The sequence below is a fragment of the Fulmarus glacialis genome, unplaced genomic scaffold (assembly GCF_000690835.1).
Source record: "Fulmarus glacialis isolate BGI_N327 unplaced genomic scaffold, ASM69083v1 scaffold1449, whole genome shotgun sequence".
Classification (NCBI taxonomy): Eukaryota; Metazoa; Chordata; class Aves; order Procellariiformes; family Procellariidae; genus Fulmarus; species Fulmarus glacialis.
The window spans coordinates 35,623-52,703 of record NW_009233727.1 but is presented as its reverse complement, the minus strand read 5'-3'; the positions used below and the strand labels follow the sequence as shown (position 1 = coordinate 52,703).

The following is a 17,081-nucleotide window of genomic DNA, read 5'->3' as shown; positions in this document are numbered from 1 at the left end:
TGCTAGGCTCGATCTCCCATGCTATAAACGTGCTGCATGAGATGGACAGCAAAGCAACAAAGAGAGCATTAGGGGACACGAAAGCGGGTGTCGTACAGCTGAAGGATACACACGGGCATTAAGGAGCCCTGGCAAGGTTGCACAAAAAATGCCAGTGGGAGGGTACAGCTAAACCTCTGCAGTGAGTTCAAAGCTGGTGGGAACAGAGCACCATTCAATGATGGTCTGCTCATTTAGGGACCCTCGATCTAGGAGAGCGTGGGTCAAACTAAATTAACTTTCAATGTAAGGCTTGTCTATTTGTCTTATCTACCATGCTGAATGAGCTTCCAAAGGAGCACGACCCAGGCAGCTGCTAATCCTTGCTGATCTATTACTTGCGTGGAAACTTCACTGGAAAAATAACTGACTGTACCCAGGAGAAAGAAAACAATTTTGAACTCCAGAGGAGAAGAACTAAAGTAAGAGATGGTCATCAGGAAGCAACCTGACAATGGGTACTGAAGATTATAAAGAATATGGCTTTTTCTCTAGCCATTTTAAAGAAAGAGAAAAAAGAAAATGTTTACACAGTAAACCTCCATGCTTCAGAGGAGGAGGTATCTGCCAGAGGGATCCTCGACTTTTTAAAGAACACTCACCTAAGGCCAAAGTCATAGCAGAAACGTTGTTTTGGATCTGATGGTCTAAGAATGCGAAAGCCAAGGTTCGTAGGAAAAGATATTAATCTTTTATTAAACTAACTCATACTACTGAAAAAAACAAAAAGAACCCAGAGAGGGTTTGTGTGTCTAAAATTCATTCTTTTTTTCCCCTCCAACAATATCGTATGTTCTAATAAAAGATATTACTTCTTCCTGCAAACCTTGTCTCTCCCAAATCCAGACAATGCTCCAGAGTGGTGAGGACACAGAAGCAGGGAGCTTTTTTTGTTATTATGTTTAGCTCTGTGTTGCTAGAAATAGAAACATATTTTCAGAGCCCTTTGCAAATCCTGCATGTGTCTTTTTTTTGACAAGCAGGTGTCCTCTGCATGATGAACTGTGACCTGGAGTACACTCAGGACAGACCTCTGGGAAAGGACGGAGCTAAATCCCCTGGAGGTTTCAAGCCCAGCCCAGGATTTGGGGCAGGATGCCAGAAGGGTAGGACATAAGAGACCTGGGCAGAGGGATGTCTTAATGAGGTTTAATGCCTGCATAAATCCTTCCTCTACTTGACATGTGTCTTCACTGCTGGGTTCCCACCCATGTCAGGACATTACCTTGGAAGTTATTAAGGACTGTTGACTATGATTTAAGACTGTATTCTCTTCTAAAGATGAAGAAATACTGCCCTTTCCCTGGGCAGCTGCCACATGATTTTGTTTTCGAATGGAATTACACATTTTGGGGCAAGAAAGGAAAATGATCTGGATTTTACTGGAGCACAGGTGAGTTCAGAGCCACAGAAGGGCTCTGGGAGCAACCAAACCCCAGTCTGCTGGGTGAAAAAGCAGTCAGGGGTTCTAAGCCCAGCCCCGATGATGCCCCCAGCTCTGGACAAACCCCGTGACAGCCTCCAGCTCCCCAGGCACCGTCTGCCCGACTCGCTGCAGACTCCATGCCACACTCAGCTTGGCTGAGGCACAACGTCCCCGACCTGCAGCATCCCACCACCTGCTGTCACAGTCCTGAGTCATACCTAAAAAAAATCGCCTACTCACACTTTTTTTTTTTCAAGAAAACAACAAGGAAAACAAAATCCACCCAAATCTTTCTCTCCAATACGGATATATTCCATCCTGCCTTCCCACAGAGACCCACACCAAAGATTGCACAGCACATTACACAACACTTCGCAGAAATGCTTCTTCAGCATCCCCGCCTTTACTCTTCACACAGATGCTGGGCTACTTCTCCCCATCTCCCCAGTCCCTCCACTTTCCTCTGCTTTCAAATCAGATGCTGTTTCACCTCTCCCCACCACCTACACCTCCACAACCATCTTCTCTCCATCCTGTCTTGTTGAAAGAAGGTTTAAAGGCACCAGCTGACGGGATCCCTCTGTGATGCACAAGGAAAAGGACACATCTGTCTTCAGGCAGAACATGGAGAGCCTTGTGGAGAGGGGAAACAAGCCTCTCTGCTGCTTTTGTTACACAAATGTTTGTTTTCTGTATCCAAATGTGTAACAGGAAATTAAGCAGTTCACCTTTGTTAAAGCACTTTTGCATCCCACAAATGCAGGAGCCAGATGGTGTTCTTTCTTTGTTTTAAAAGATTAAAAATGGGAAAGAAAGGAAATGGCTAGGAGCTAATTCTCAGCCTGGAACACACATATCTACATGCCCAGTTATCCATGCTCATGGGGCCTGGGCAGGAGCAAACACGGGGACCCAGCAGACTGAAGTGAGTCTGCTTGCAGAGAGCTCCAGTTCTGTCACTTTGAGTCAGCTTCGAGGTGGAATCCTTCACTGTGTTCCCAGAAAATGAGAAATTACGGTATTCTCCCGGGGCTGCAGCTTGGACACACCAAGCAATATTTTCTAGAAACCACCTGAAGCAGAACTTTGCTCCAGGTCTTACTGGTGGGAATGGCAGGCTGTCGACAGGAGAGAGCTGCTGTGCACAAACACTGACAATCAGACTTGGGAATATCACCAGGCAGGCTGTAGATGTGACCAGGGACAGCACCAAAGAGTTTCAAAGTTAAACTCTTCAACCACATCTCCACCTTCCATAGGTGAGACCCAGGAGCAGTTTGGTTCTCACACTTGAGCTCATTTGCTCTCTGTCTGCATCCATTCAGAAGCCCTCACTTAAGGGTGCCTTGGTGGATTTTATGATAGGTCTGTGCACTCGAAAGGATTGTCTCAGAAGCCTTGAAGAGCCAGTTTTCATGCAAGGGATGTTAGGAATGAAAATTGCGAGGAAGACAGAGCACAAACACACAACTGTTGTGAAGCCATATAGTTTTTCTCACCTACGTTTGCAGGAGAAAGAGCATGCTGCTTCTTACCAGAGTTAAAGTCTAATACAGTCAATTCACACGAGCCCCATGTGGCTTCATTAATGTTACAACCAGCTTTCTGTTCAAAGGGTTGACTACTCTTGTTCATAGGGAACTTAGAAGTGCAGGTTGCTATGTAGAAACCAAATAGATTTCCCAGTCCAGAGACAGCAAGGCTCACACCAGTTCTTGCAGAGAATGAATGCAGCGGTGCTGTGCAAAGGCAGAGGGAGAGGAGAGGACAGGTACGAGATAGCAGTGGATGGGGAAGGACAGAGACTGTCACATAACCGTGAGTGCACCAGAAGGATGAATAATGACATCAGCTGCATGTGCTCTCCCAGTAAACATGTCCTATAAGGTAGTGATTAGAGAAGGAGACTGAGAAATGAACTGATCTGGGTTCTTCTCATATGCTGGGAGTAGTGTGGCTGGGTTGTGGCTGGAGGAAGGATGAAGGACACTTGGCTCCTGGACTTCTGCTCCTTGCTGGAGGGAATATATGGCCTGGATGGGCTTCCCAGCTCTGCCACTGAATCCTGATTTGGCCTTGGGCAAGTCATGTAAACCCTCTGCTCCTCATGCCACCAATGTAAATATGGGCAATCAAAACCTTAATTTGCTAGGACCCCTCTTTGGACTGTAACAGGAAAAGGTCTCCCTGCATGCAGAGCATGGACTTACTGATCAAGAGTTTTAAAAGTACCAAAAGTCAGTGAAAACAGAGAAAGGAAAATCAACTGAGAACAAAAGGTCTGAAGCTCAACTCTTGCTCTGGTAAACAGGTGATAACTAGTTATTGCTTTGGTCATGCATGGCAATTTGTGTTAGCAGAGAAAACTCCACTAGAAAAGCCTTACGACACTGCACGAGGTAGCACGGAGCAATCCTCAGCAAAGCATTTTGCACAGACAGGATGAGGTCTACAGGACACCACCACAGAGAAGACAAAAAATCCCACAACACTGAACTGGCCCACAGAGATCTTCTCACGTCTCACTTTTTGGAGGCCCTCCCAGCCTTCACATGGCAATAGCAGCAAATTCTCCTATTGCAGAGAGACTTGGTGCTGCAGGAACACAAGCTTGGCTGGGATTGTCTCCAGCAGTGTGACTCTGACTGTGGTTGAGGTAGGTCTAACATGGCAGAAGAAAAGGAGCCAGGCAAGAACGTGGGTAATCACACAGGCTGCTTCTCATCCTCCCCTGCATCTTCTCTTCCCTACTCGCTACTTCCTGAAGTTTCTGCAGTGATGGGACTGTCGCCACCTCTCTTCCCTCATCACCGCCCAGTAACTGCACCGAGACCTTTTCCCAACATGGCTTTTGTGCTGCACAGTGAAGATTCGTTCCCTCACCGGTAATTAAACTCAGTGATAAGCCAATGTCCTGGGCTGGGAGAGGTGATATGTCACAGCAAAAATCTGATCACATTTTTTCCTCCTCCCCAACGCAGTAACTCCACTTGGCAACTGCTTATCACATAAAGAAAACCTTCTGAATCAGATCAAGACCATAGGTCAACCCTTTCTCGGGTAGCTGATAGAAATCATCCAAAGCCAAACATCCATGTTGTAACCAGAAATAAACCAGCCTTAGTCCAAGCATCAGGCTAGAAACCACTGCTCCTTAGCCTGAAAAGCCCTTCCCTGCTGATGGATGGCTCAGCGACAAACGCCTGCTCCAGTGTGTTTCAAACTCTGCACATCACAGCTTCTCCTGTAGCTGAGGAAGGGTGAGAAAGACGCTGTCCCCCCAGGGAGGCTGCCATCCTTGGCAGATAGGGCAGTGCAGACAGGTACAAAGGGAGTGTTCAAGACAAGGGGACAGCACGAGCACAAATCACAGAAGAAAAGGCTGGAAAGGTATTCCTGACTCATTGAGTCCATCCCCAGAGACGAGTGCAGGATTAGCCTCTGCACTAAACCCAGGCATTTTTATCTAGTTGCTTCCTGAACTTCTTTAATGACAGGCCCTCAGCAACCTACCTCTGGCAAATTATTCCATTGTCTAAATGATGACCCTGCTGGAAAAAAGTGTTTTGAGGTCAAACCTAAATTGCCTATTATTTCCTCCTCCATATTTTATGCACTTATCAGTCAGTCCTCCAGTTGCCTTTTCTCTAGGTCCCTGTATTAAGTTTCTTTAATCTAACACCAGAGTTCACAGCCTGTAGTCTTTGTCATTTCTTTTGATTACCTTTAATTTATCAGTCTTCAAAAAAGAGGGAGAAAAAATAGGAAGGAAGTGAGAATGGGATTCAGAGCCATCCCAAAGCATGTGATTGTGTGTTGGGGTATCACAGAGAGCTCTGTGTGTAGGCATCTGCATGGATGTCTGAACTACAAGCACGCCCAGGACTGAAAAGGAGTGAGGCCAGTGTTTGATCGACATCCGTGTGCATGTTTCAGTGAGGAAATAACCAAGGAAGTGAGCCCAAGTGCTCCAAAAACTGATTTATTGTAACATTTCCTAGCCTCCCTTTGCTCTGAGCATCAGACTGCTGCTGGAGCTGCCTTACCCTGTAGTAATCAGTGCTGTAGACATCTCTTGACATCCCAAAGTCTCCAATCTTCACCAGCAGGTTGGCTCCGACCAAGCAGTTCCTGGTGGCCAGGTCTCTATGGACAAAGTGCTGGGAGGCAAGGTACACCATTCCAGAGGCGATCTGGCTAGCGATGTGGAGCATCTGGGATAGCCCTAGCTCCCCTTTGGCTTGTCGAGGCTGCCCATCCACGAGGATCATAGCATCTGGGCCATGTGCCCTATAGGGAGGAAGAAGCAAAAAGCATAGAGTTGGGTCTCAAAAGTGACCAGGAGATAGGAATCCCACACGGTCGCTGTTCCTGCTGGGGTAGGGACTAGCCCCCAACTCTGCACTGTGAGGATGTACACACAGCTCCAGTGGAAAGAAAAAAAGAAAAGCTTAAGAGAATAGGAGGTTGGGGGAACATTTGGTGGGTGAGAGGGTGCCATACATCCTTCTCCTATCCTTAATCTTCTGCAAGCAACCTTTTACAGCCACAGATGGAGACAGACTGCCAGGACAGAGGGACCATTGGCTTGATGCAACATGGACATTGTTCTCTCGCAAGACCTATGCAAAACTAATGAGCCTCCAGATATTTACATGTGTGCTCCTGTTAATTCTTACACCTTGGAAACCTTAACAGAGGTAGAGATATCGCCCCCTTTTCTTCCACAGCCATCATATTCTTGCTCCCTAGTCTATTAATCCCAAACAGCCTCCTCTATTTCCTCCAAACACCATATCACCAAACAACCTCCCCCTGATCAATACCAATACAGCCAGAGATCACATAAAAGATTTCAGAGGAACACCAGCAGCTTCATCCCTGGAAAATACTTTTTATACCCTAAGCTATTCCAGAGGTAACACAGGTAACTGTAAACTGTGAAGGCACGAGCAGAGGTACAAAAGTTAGACCTGGATGTCAGCAGATGCAGAGAACATCCTGGGCAACAAAAGGAAATATTTTGCTGAACCAAGTGCATTGTAAATGCAGGACTGAAGGTCAGTCTCATTCTTGTTCTGTCCCCTCTTTAGTCCCCTCCCTCGCTGTGCACCAAGCCTGTCTTTGTGACGTCTCTTCCCCTGGTAGAGCTCACCCTGTGGTAGCCTGTGTGAAGGCGGAATAACAAAAGGCCTCATATTTAGGGAAAGCAAGAGATTTTGCTGTGACCTTCCTCCTTGTGACTAAGATACAGTACACCGTTTCCTCTGAGGCTTTCATACTGTTCTCTTTGAAATGATTCTTGGCATTTCACCCCCTTCATCAGCAGTAACCCCACAGAGAGCTAGCAAACTGAAACTGCACATACAGAGCTTTTCCTCCTTCTTGACGTGGGGCTGAACAACCTACAAGATCCAAACTGTTTCCCTCCTTTGTCTCTGTTCCCTAATTGCTCTGTTGGGCTTGAGGATGCACCAAAGGGATTAGCATCCAGGCATTTGGGGCTCAAACGATAGTTTTTCAAATGCCCTCATCTTCAGCTACCTCCTGATGCCCTACCACTGGAAACATGGCTCTGAAGGTCCCCTCCTGGTAGAAAGGACAGCTGGAAGAGGAGAGCAACTCCAGAAATGAGCGCTGACGAGTCAGGAGTGGTTTTTGGGAGCCACAAGTGGGTGATGCTGCAGTGAATGGGGGATGAGCTGGCTGGGAGCAGCACTGCAGGCGGCAGGGGGGGAATCTTGAAGGCTCGCAGGCATGGCGAGAGCAGCAGCACACTGGAAGAACTGCTGGGGGCAAGGAGGAGCTGCAGAAGAGTGTATGCAGAAATGACTGCCTGATGTCTTATTTAAACAGCCCACAGATGGGTTTAGCCTAGGAAATCACCTGGTGGTGACAACAGATGTTGACAGCAGGTGAAGCTGAGCCTGGACTGAGTAGGTTAGCTAAAAACAGCAAAGCAGGACAAACAATAGCTTCTAAAACTGTGCCGGATGGTTTGTGCCAGTCATGCCTTGCAGTTACACCATATTTAGCTGCAGCTGATACCTGTTGTCATCAAAGGTAAACATTCCTAGGTGAGAAGTGAAGGATATATTACTATCTCATTACTGCCACCACCTTTTTCAAATACAATAATGGCCCCCAAATAAATGTCTGTGTCTGAAGGGAACAGGTGATGTTTAAAAAATGGTCAGCCAACACCTTTATTTCATTGGCCCTTTTTACATCCTACTATATAGGACACATCTCAGTATGTCCTATATAATACATACACCTCCCTCCCTCCCTTTCTCCATCCCATGTAGGTATAGTCCAGAAGAAAGACGTGTCAACACATTTATGAGATTAACAGGAGGGATATTGCTACATTTTGTTGCATCAAGAAGCCTGCAGGGAATACAAGAGGGGTCTGCTTATCTCTTCTTGGGGAAAGGGGTTTAATTCTGGCCTTTACAGTAAGGCCAGAAGATTGGGTGGATTCCTTGTTAAAGAACAGTTGGTGGTTTTTTCTGTTATGGAGTGATGGAGGCTTTTGCCAACATGGGGAAGAAAATCACCCCTCTGGCTTCCTCTGCTGAAGTGCCTCCTTCTGTCCCAAGAGAGTCCGACTCGGGGGGCTGCTCCACAGGAAGGACTGACACAAAAACATCAGAACTGTGCAACTTTTCTAACAAAATCTGCTGCCTTTCTGAGTTAACAGCAAATGGCAACAACTTACTAGAGACTGCAAAGAGGGTTTGTAATGGCAACATGCAAACATCCCTACTTCCAATTTGCTGCTGCCACAGACAGAAAACAAAGGCTAGAAAATCAGTGACAGAAGGAAAGGGAGGAAGCGATGGAGATATTCGGTGAGCAGAGAGGGATGGCGGTTGCTGCAGACCCCGGAGCAGCGGGTCTGTGTGCCCGGGAGCTCCCAGCCTTGCCACGCACACACCGGGCGGGCAGTCTGCAGCCCCCGTGTACACCAGCCCTAGGGATGCCGTGCTCCCTGGAGAGCAATGCCTGTATTTCTCCACGGCAGGATCTTTTCACTATCCCTTTTCTATTAGCCAGGACACCACAATTGCAGTCTCCCCTGGTGCAGAGCGCAGGGTAAGTTGTTGCACGACCAGTGATGGTCTTACACGCAGGGGCCCTGGGAGGCGTGTAGAGCCATCCCGATACATGCCACCTCTAGCCCAGCTGGCAGGGGTTGATCCTAGTGCTTCCCCTTGCCACACCAGTTCATTTTACAGACTAGTAAAATTCTCTCTCTTTTCTGGGAAGCCCACAAAGGTCTAACAACACTTAGGGGAGTATATTTATTGTGCTTTTCTCTAGGAAACTGGATCTAAAGTGAGCCTCTTCCATTTTACTGCTTTTCCAATTTCTGCAGTTAAACTGGGAAAAGTCCATCTGAGTGTTTCTTACAGACTGCCAGTGCCCCTGGCCTCCAGTGCCTGGAAGGAACTGTCTCCTGCTGTGGGCTGGGTGAATCACACCACGATAAAAACTGCTACTCACCAGGGATGCCAGGCACTCCTGCACCACCGCCCTTCTCTGACACCCTTGCAGCCCCCATCCCTCACCATCGCTGCTGTGAGGATAGCAGATAGCTGACCTGACAAACAAAGCCCAAGACTCTCTTTCCATATGCCCCCTCAGGCGTTTTGCTGGGTATAAGCTCCCTTGTTCCAAAAGCCAGCTTCCTTTGGGACACAAAGGGGTTTCGCTGCCTATCACACACCAACATGCAGAGAAGGGAGCTCGTAGCTGCTTGCTCCATAGCTGCATGAGAAGGAAAAGCTGGCAGCTAAATGCAGCTGGAAGATGTAAGGCTGCAATCGCGGGGACCACACATCTGGAAAGTTTCTTTTCCTTCATAAAGGCCAAAGATAATACAACAACGAGCTTTCTTCTCCAGTGACACTGGGACAGGCCCTGGCCTCCCAGGGCATGAGCGTTTCTCAGACAACCCAGGGCAGGGGTGGGATGTGGGGATGAGGGGGCACATGGCTTCAGCCTTAGGACCACACTGTTGCCTGAAGCAATTACACAAGGCATTGGCACGAGACATCCCTCTGAGACAGCAGGAGAGCCTGTTTTCGACTATAATGTTTGGGAGGTCAATTAGAGCAGTGAAGGAGGCTATGCCTCAGCTGTAATGTCTACCTCCTCTAAGGAGAATAAGGTTGCTGGTTTTGCCAGGAAAAAAGATGGGTCAATTTTCTGCTCTTCCTTGTGAAGCACTTCAAGAACGTGGTGTCTCATGCTCTATTTTAGACTGCCTTCCTCCAGTCATGAGGTTGAGGCACTGTCCTTAACCCTGCACCTCCAATCTGTGCTAAAACACTGTTTCAGCCCAATGCACAGTTTCATGCCAGTAGGCAGAGTTCAATCTGCTGCTGCTGGGAGGTTGCTGAGCACTTGCAAGACAGGGTACCACAAGAGAGGGTCCTGGGGTAACCGAGGCTGCTCCCCTTTGAACATGGGTCTGAGGAGCTCTGCAAAGCTAGTGTAGCACCAGTCTTCACTTGTCCTACCTTGTCAAGGATGTCATCTGTCCAGACCCTGAGACAGGGACTGAGCTACAAAATCATATTTTAATCTATCCACAACTATGCCGAAATGAGGAGGGAAACCAGTGCAGGGATGTTCCCAGCCCAGCCACTGCCCTGCAAATGCCCCAAGGGAGCTGCAGACAGATTGACACTTCTTGCCAGAGGAAAGAAGAAACCTTTGAGGTCCTTCCCCATAGCTCTTCTGGTGTAGGTGATTGCTCAGAAATGAAAACCTCAGGGAAGGACCTGTGTTTCCTGGTCAGAAACTGACTGTGATGGTGGAAAAATAATCACCGAGTATATCCCAAGATCTAGACCTGCTGTGCTCAAGCTTCTTGTTCCTGCTGCAGTCATGTTCACACTTAGCAGTCAAAACAGGAAAATATCAAGGGTCCAATTTTCTAAATACTGGGAAATAAAAATACTAATTATTTCAAGAGGTAGGGACCACTCCACTTGTATGCAGGTTTCGGAGCACAATTTCTGTATCATGGGAGAACAGCACCACAAACATCCTCCCACAGTTGCTCCCTGCCCCTCACTGCTGGCGGATTGAGGGCATACAAGTGATCTGCTTCACGCTGATGAAATGGTTGAATGATGGCTGGGGGGGCTCCAGCAATTTGCATCTCTCTAGAGGCAGGGAAGGCAATTTCAGCACTTCGTCAGGCCTTGCCTAGCTTCTTGAGTAGCGTGGTGGCACAGGTTAGGATAGTTTGTACCTCAGTCAGCATCTCTGTCTAATGAGGCTTAGGGAACAAGGACGAGGGATGGACTCCACAGGCACTGCCTGAGGCCCCTCCAGCATTTCTCAGCTCTTTTCTGAATATAGGAATGAGAACTAGAGAACAGTAAATGCCCAGGATACCAATCAGACCAAGGACTACAGCAAGTTTCTCAAAGGAATATTTTGGTTATGGTGCTATTGAACCAGGAGCTGGGTGACATGGGGACTGATGGCTAGTGTAGGACATGTCTTTGCTGTGTAGATGGGACTCGGAGCTCCTGACAGCCATGGCTTCACATCCTACCCCCGCAGGGCAGAGAGGGATTGCAGCCACGTTTCCTGCAGCTTGAAACTTGCTGGGGTGGGAGAAGACAAGTCTGGTTTCCATAGCTCACAGGGACCACCCCTGGGACTACCTAAGAGGAAATGCTGGGGTAGGGTTAATAAAGCACCAAATCTGGTGAGGACCATCATCTCCTACAAGCTGTCCTTGGACCAACCAGCTCTCATTACCCAGCCCACCAGCATCCACATGCAGGGGCATCACTGGTACACCACAGGTCTACAACAAGCCACACTGAGGCTGCGGAGCGGCTCTGCAGCACCTCCCGTGCCCTCCTTCACACGTACCTCAGGAACTTGTTCAGGTCCCCGTGCTTCATGTACTCGAAGACCATGATGAGGGGGTCGCCGTCACCACACACGCCGTAAAACTTGACAATGTGCTCGTGCTGCAGGTTGGTGAGCAGCTCTGCCTCCCTCTGGAAATCCTTGCGGGCTGCCAAGGTGGGGTCTTTCAGCGCCTGAAAGAAGGGGCACAGATACGCACAGGGTGGGCTCAGGCAGGGGCAAAGCCAGAACTAACGGGTCGCCGTATCACAGAGGAGCTGATGAGGAAGGGAGGGGAGAGGAACCGCTGCTGCCAGCCTGGTTGCACTGGGAGGGCTGGCAGTAGGTGCCAGTAGCACCACCACGGCGTTTCGTTCATGTAGTTACCGGCCCAGCAGGTTCCCCAACTCATTTCCCATGCAGCAGCAAACATACCTCAGAGGGCAATAGCTTCCAATTATTCCCAGCTTGGGCAGGATTTGTACTGGTGACCTAGGGGTGAATGGCTTCATATCTCATTATTATTAAATTCCTGAGCCAGCCAGTCTTTGATATCTGTCTTTTATTTTGAAATAGCTGACTACACTGCCTTTATTCAGAAGATGGATTTGCCTGGCTGTGCAGTTATTGTGTGGATTTTTCAAACTGCTTCTGAAGAAGGACACTGTTAAGTCTTTTTTCATAATTTTTAAAATCATGTTTTTATTCCCTACTGTTTATAATAGCTCCCCTGGCAGACTGATGCTGAAATCGGTATCCTTATTGAGGATATCTCATCTTCCACATTTGAGCGCACCACTTTGCCATTGCAGGGTAGCTTGCAGGCTCCAGGCTGTGTGAACCAGCCTGACATCGCAGGGTTGCTATGAAGATGTTGCTGTGGGTGCAGCCGGTGATCGGGGAGGGTTCCCCAGGGTTGGAGGCCACTTGTTCGTGCATTATCGTGCAGTTGCATCGAAGAGCTAGTTTGAAAGCAGCATGTTATCATCCCAGGGTATCAAGGGAGGGCTCTTCCATGAGCACTTAGTGAAAAAGTTGAAGTCCAGAATATTTGACAAGATGGGATGGCCACGAGAATCAGCAGGGTCTTTGCAAACATTTAAGGAAATGAAGAGGCAATTCTGGTTTTGAGTTGCTGCGTCTCAGTAATATTCTCCCCATCCTCCACATGTCAGGCCAGGACTGTTTAATACCAGTGCTGGCTTTAACTGTGCAGCCTAATGGGAGTTGAAAAGGATTCAAAGCAACTTGTTTTAGTTACCCCCAGATTCAATCCGATGTGCACCGGATCCCCCTCAGTGGTGGGGAACATAGGTAGCTCTCCCACAAATACGCCTGCCCCCTTTTCCCCATACCTTGAATCTCCCCGTGCTGACAGGAGAGGTGGCGTCAGCAGGTGCAGACTCCAATTTACGTGCAAAAAGGGATGTTAAGCATCAGAAAGGGGTCGAAGATGCTGCTCTTGCACCTCCGGCTGGTCCATGGCACTGCTGGGTGCAATGCCATGTGCAGCGGAGCAGTGAGTCCTCCAGAGGAGCTGCTTTTCCCCTTGGAGCAGATCTCCTGCGAGGTTTTTACCCAAGCCTTAGGACACTGCCTCATCTCCTTCTTCTGCCCCCAAACTGCTAGTCACATGGCATAATTTTAATTCTATGTCCTCTGGGATAGCTTGACTAGAGATATTTAGATGGATGTTACACTGTGCAGATGGCAAAGCATCCATCCTTATCTCAGGCACCCAATTACTTTTAGCCATTTAAGATCTTCATAATGTTGACGCTACCCTATTTTTCCCCAGGAAAACAGTCCCCCTCCCCCATCACTCTTTTCTCCTCCTTTTTCCTCTAGTTGCATATAATATTTCAAGCTGCAGTGAGCTTAGGCTTCCCTTTCTTCACTCGCAATCATTTCTACAAGGTGTTAGGACTGTAACTGTGTAAATATCACACACCAAAAAAAAAAGATATTAAAAATACCACATTACTAAGGTTGCACAACCAAGCATTTAGAAATAAGGGAAACAGGAGCTGGAAGTGGTGGAACAGGGAAAGAAGACCAGGACCGGAGGAAGAGAAGGGACGTCTCAGCAAAACCACTGAAATGCCTCTCCTAGGAAGGTTTGGGGTGGATTTTATTTGTGCCTCCATCACACAATTTCTATGTGACATCTGGCAAGTCACTCAGCATCTGCAGGTTGCAGCTGTTGTCACGAAGTGTCAGTTGTTCCAATATTACCTGGAAAATCCCCTCTCACGTGGCATCAGGGCCAGGTCTGCTCAAGCTCCGCATGTTCACTGCAGCAGCAGAGGTCAATGTGGGTCTGGTACCTGCTGTCCATGGGGCTGGAAAGGCAGGTTAGTAACTCCATCCTCCACCTAAGCGGATCCTTTCAGCTCAGTTTCCTCGCTTATCCATCTGCCCTCTGCAAAATGGGGATGATACAACTCCAGCACCTCACTGGGAGGCTGTAAAAATGAGCGCACTCACATCTAGGGAGCCCTCAGACACAGGAGTGAGCATCACAGTGAAGCAGTCCAGAGGGAAATGAAAAATACGTGTTCGGAGGACGTGCCCTGAATACCAGCCCCTCCAGCATTTCTACTACCTGACTTTGTAACCTCAACACTCTTCACTGAATATAGTTTTTGTGCATTTCTTGGGATGTTTTTAGAAGCAAGCTGAATAAAACAGGAAGCTTGTCCATGCCATCACATCAAAACTCAGCGCATCTGCGGGGCTGCAACCTTTAGATCCGCTGAAAATCTGAGTCCATATAACCGAGTAACACAGCCACTTTCTTTGGCCCTGGGAGGGAGTCCCTGAGAGCGCAGCAGAAGCAGACTCTGGGCTGTGGACTCAGCTGCCCTAACCAGCGCGTCCTGCTGCTGCCCTGAGCTGCAGTGACCGGGGAGGTAGCTCTCAGCCTCTGTCAGGAGCATGAGATCTTCGGGAAATGCAGCCAAATCTCAATTTAATATGTAAAGTCTTTTTTTCTTGCCTTTTTTTTTTCCCCTGAGACTTATAACATGGCCCAAATTAGAGGGCTTTTTCCCTGCCCCCTCCTCCCCCCTGAGCTGGCAAAAAGGCAGATTTCAAGGCCCTGCTCTAAAGCGGGATCTGTATGATCTTGCAGGATGAAAGGCGCTCTGGAGATGTAAGCTCATAGTAGCAATTAACAGAAACAAGTTCGGATGCTGCTTTTGCCTACGTGCAAACGAAACTCAGCAGAGACTTGAGAGACAGGATCGCATAAGGGATGGCTGACACTGACAGGCAGGTACCAACCATAGAATCAGGCAATTAATCATATGGGTAGTTGTGCTACCTCGGCTTTAACCACTCTCAGAGGTGAAAGGTGCAATCTTGCAGTTCACGGTCAGAGCATAAGAGGACAAAAAAAGGCTTGAACTGCCAATGATTAAAACAACTCTCAAGTAACTGGATGCCTCCAGCATCCTGGAGAGAGTGCTGGAACCTTTCTCCCTGTAGAGCATCAGTTCAAGTGCAGATTGACTTCTTCCAAGCAGTTAGGAGGCATCAATTAACTCCCGGGGATTAGACTACCTGTGTCTGCCAACTGGTGCCACTTGAGAGGAGAGCACATTTCTGCACTGAGTGGTCTCCTCTGCCCAGAGCCACACTGATGGGGCACAGCTCACATGAGGACCTCACAAGGATGCAAAACAGCACAGCACAAGCCAAGCTGAACTTGTGTTGGCTCAAAATCACCAAAACAGGAGCGATCTGTGGCTAGGCAAGCAGAAGCTGGGTTGCTTCGCTCCTCTTGCAGCAAATTGATCCCACTAAATTGGTTTGTCGTGCTTAGTTTTTAAGTGCTCGTTTTTGCCGAGGCCTTTTTCTGTTTCAGCTTCTGCATGTTCCACAAAGAGAGAAAATCCGGAAAGATAAGAGCCCTGCTCCTTTGCGGAGGGAAGGTGGACTCCACACCGCGCTGCTGCAGCTGCATGGGAGCTTACAGCTTCCAGACCAACTTCTCATCCCCGTCTGTCTCCTGGCCATTTTTTTTTTTGGCATTGGCGAGAATAGACGACCTTGAAGCTAAACACTGAAACTTTGTGTGACTAAGTGGATTTACCACAATCTCCGGCATCAGATAAACCTCCGCCTCTGGCCCCCAGCCCCCCCGCTTCCCTTTCCCACGCAGGCTCATCCAACCTCGCTCCACCGGCCAGCCCCTGCCCTACTCTCTGCCATTCGCCCTTGGGATTTACCTTCACTGCCACCAGCATTTTGTCGTTGGTGGGGCTGAGGTTGTAACACTCGGCCAAGAACACCTTCCCAAAGGCACCTTCTCCCAGCTCCCTCTTCAAAACGATGTCTCTTCTCTTAATATGCTGGACATCTGTTGGAAGGAGGGGAGGAAGAGGGAGAGGGTTGAGGGAAGAATGAATTAGGGTTAATTCAGGGAATGGAAAACAACTAATTCAATTTTCTAGCAAGCTGCAAAGGATCTGAAATTGCTTTGCAAAAACATCTACAGGGATCTTTTTACCCACCCGTGGAACGCAGCCATCTCTGGGATGGAGCTAGTCTCATGCAAAACATCTGCGAGGAAAGTACTTGAGGTTTATCACGTTTTCACTGTAAGCTCGCAGCAGGCTTGTCCTCAGGGAGAGAATCCTTTGGGGCAAAATCTGCTACAAAGACCTGAATCTCTTTGGAATGTTCCTGGAAATAATTCATCTCCTGCGAGGCATAGCAAAGGTCACATACTTCCGATGCCAGGCCAGGCAAGATTAGAAGGTCCTGTTGAGTTTTGCATTTCAATCAGATTCAGTTTAAACCCAAACTCGGGCAGATTTTTGAGGCTGAGCCTTGGCAAGCCAAAGCATTCCCAAGGGGAGGAGGACCACTGACCCCCATGCACCTTAGGGCACGAGCAGGAGCCAAGCACTGCCCTGCAGCAAGACCCTGACCATGCAGCCATCTCCTACATGACTGTTCCCTCAGACACAAGGTCATCCCAGGATAAAGTTACTGGCACAACAAGCAAACTCAACCCATTAGTTTCAATGATCCCTTGCACTAACATTTAGGACGGCGAGGACTCACAGAGAATAGCAACCGAGGTTTCAGGAAGAATCAAAAGAGCAATAGCTATTCATTTAACAAAGGTACAGAGGCCTATGAAGATTGGTCTGCTCAGCTAACAGGGTCATTCATAAGGGCTAGATCTACCCACGTACTAGGCACCTTCAAGGGTAGATAAGTGACTAGCAGGATCTCCAGAAATGATGGGTCATGATTAGATGCCACTGGTTGCTGGGAGAGCCTGGGGGTCTCCGTAGTCTCTTTTGGGAATGACACTAAGGCACAGCTACTTGCTGCCAAACCTCTAAGCACCTTTCTGGCATCACAGTACCCATACAGCTCCTCTGGCAATACAAAGAGGATTTTTTTAATGCCTGGAATGAAACAGCTAGAGATGCACAGCCACCATAGCATTTTCTGGAGGCACAGCACCCAAAACTTCGTCTCTCTAAACTGCCCTTCACTGGAGCTTACTGCTTCCCTCAAGAACTGTGGCAGCACAGACTATGCTCAGCTTCAGCCTGGTGGTCATGGCAGGGTAGTAAGAGCTACACACTCTTCTCCAGTGCTTGGTGAGGAAAAGCTGATGCATTAGAGGTCTCCTCAAGCAGAGGCATTAGACGGGACAGTGCCCTCCTTCCGCTCCTACCCTGGGGCATTCGTAACTTGGCCTTGCATCTGC

The 17,081-nt window shown here is 48.3% G+C and overlaps 1 protein-coding gene across 1 annotated transcript in view; it reads right to left on the bottom strand.

The window, feature by feature from the left end:
• NTRK3 (neurotrophic tyrosine kinase, receptor, type 3) overlaps positions 1 to 15,710 on the bottom strand; it is a gene marked incomplete at its 5' end in the record, with an annotated part of 42,792 nt that extends 27,082 nt beyond the window's left edge. The window contains 3 exons of the mRNA XM_009585396.1: positions 5,512 to 5,755; positions 11,369 to 11,541; positions 15,580 to 15,710. Coding sequence (XP_009583691.1) covers positions 5,512 to 5,755; positions 11,369 to 11,541; positions 15,580 to 15,710 — 548 coding nt within the window. The remainder of the gene's footprint in view (positions 1 to 5,511; positions 5,756 to 11,368; positions 11,542 to 15,579) is intronic.
• Positions 15,711 to 17,081: the final 1,371 nt, after the last annotated feature.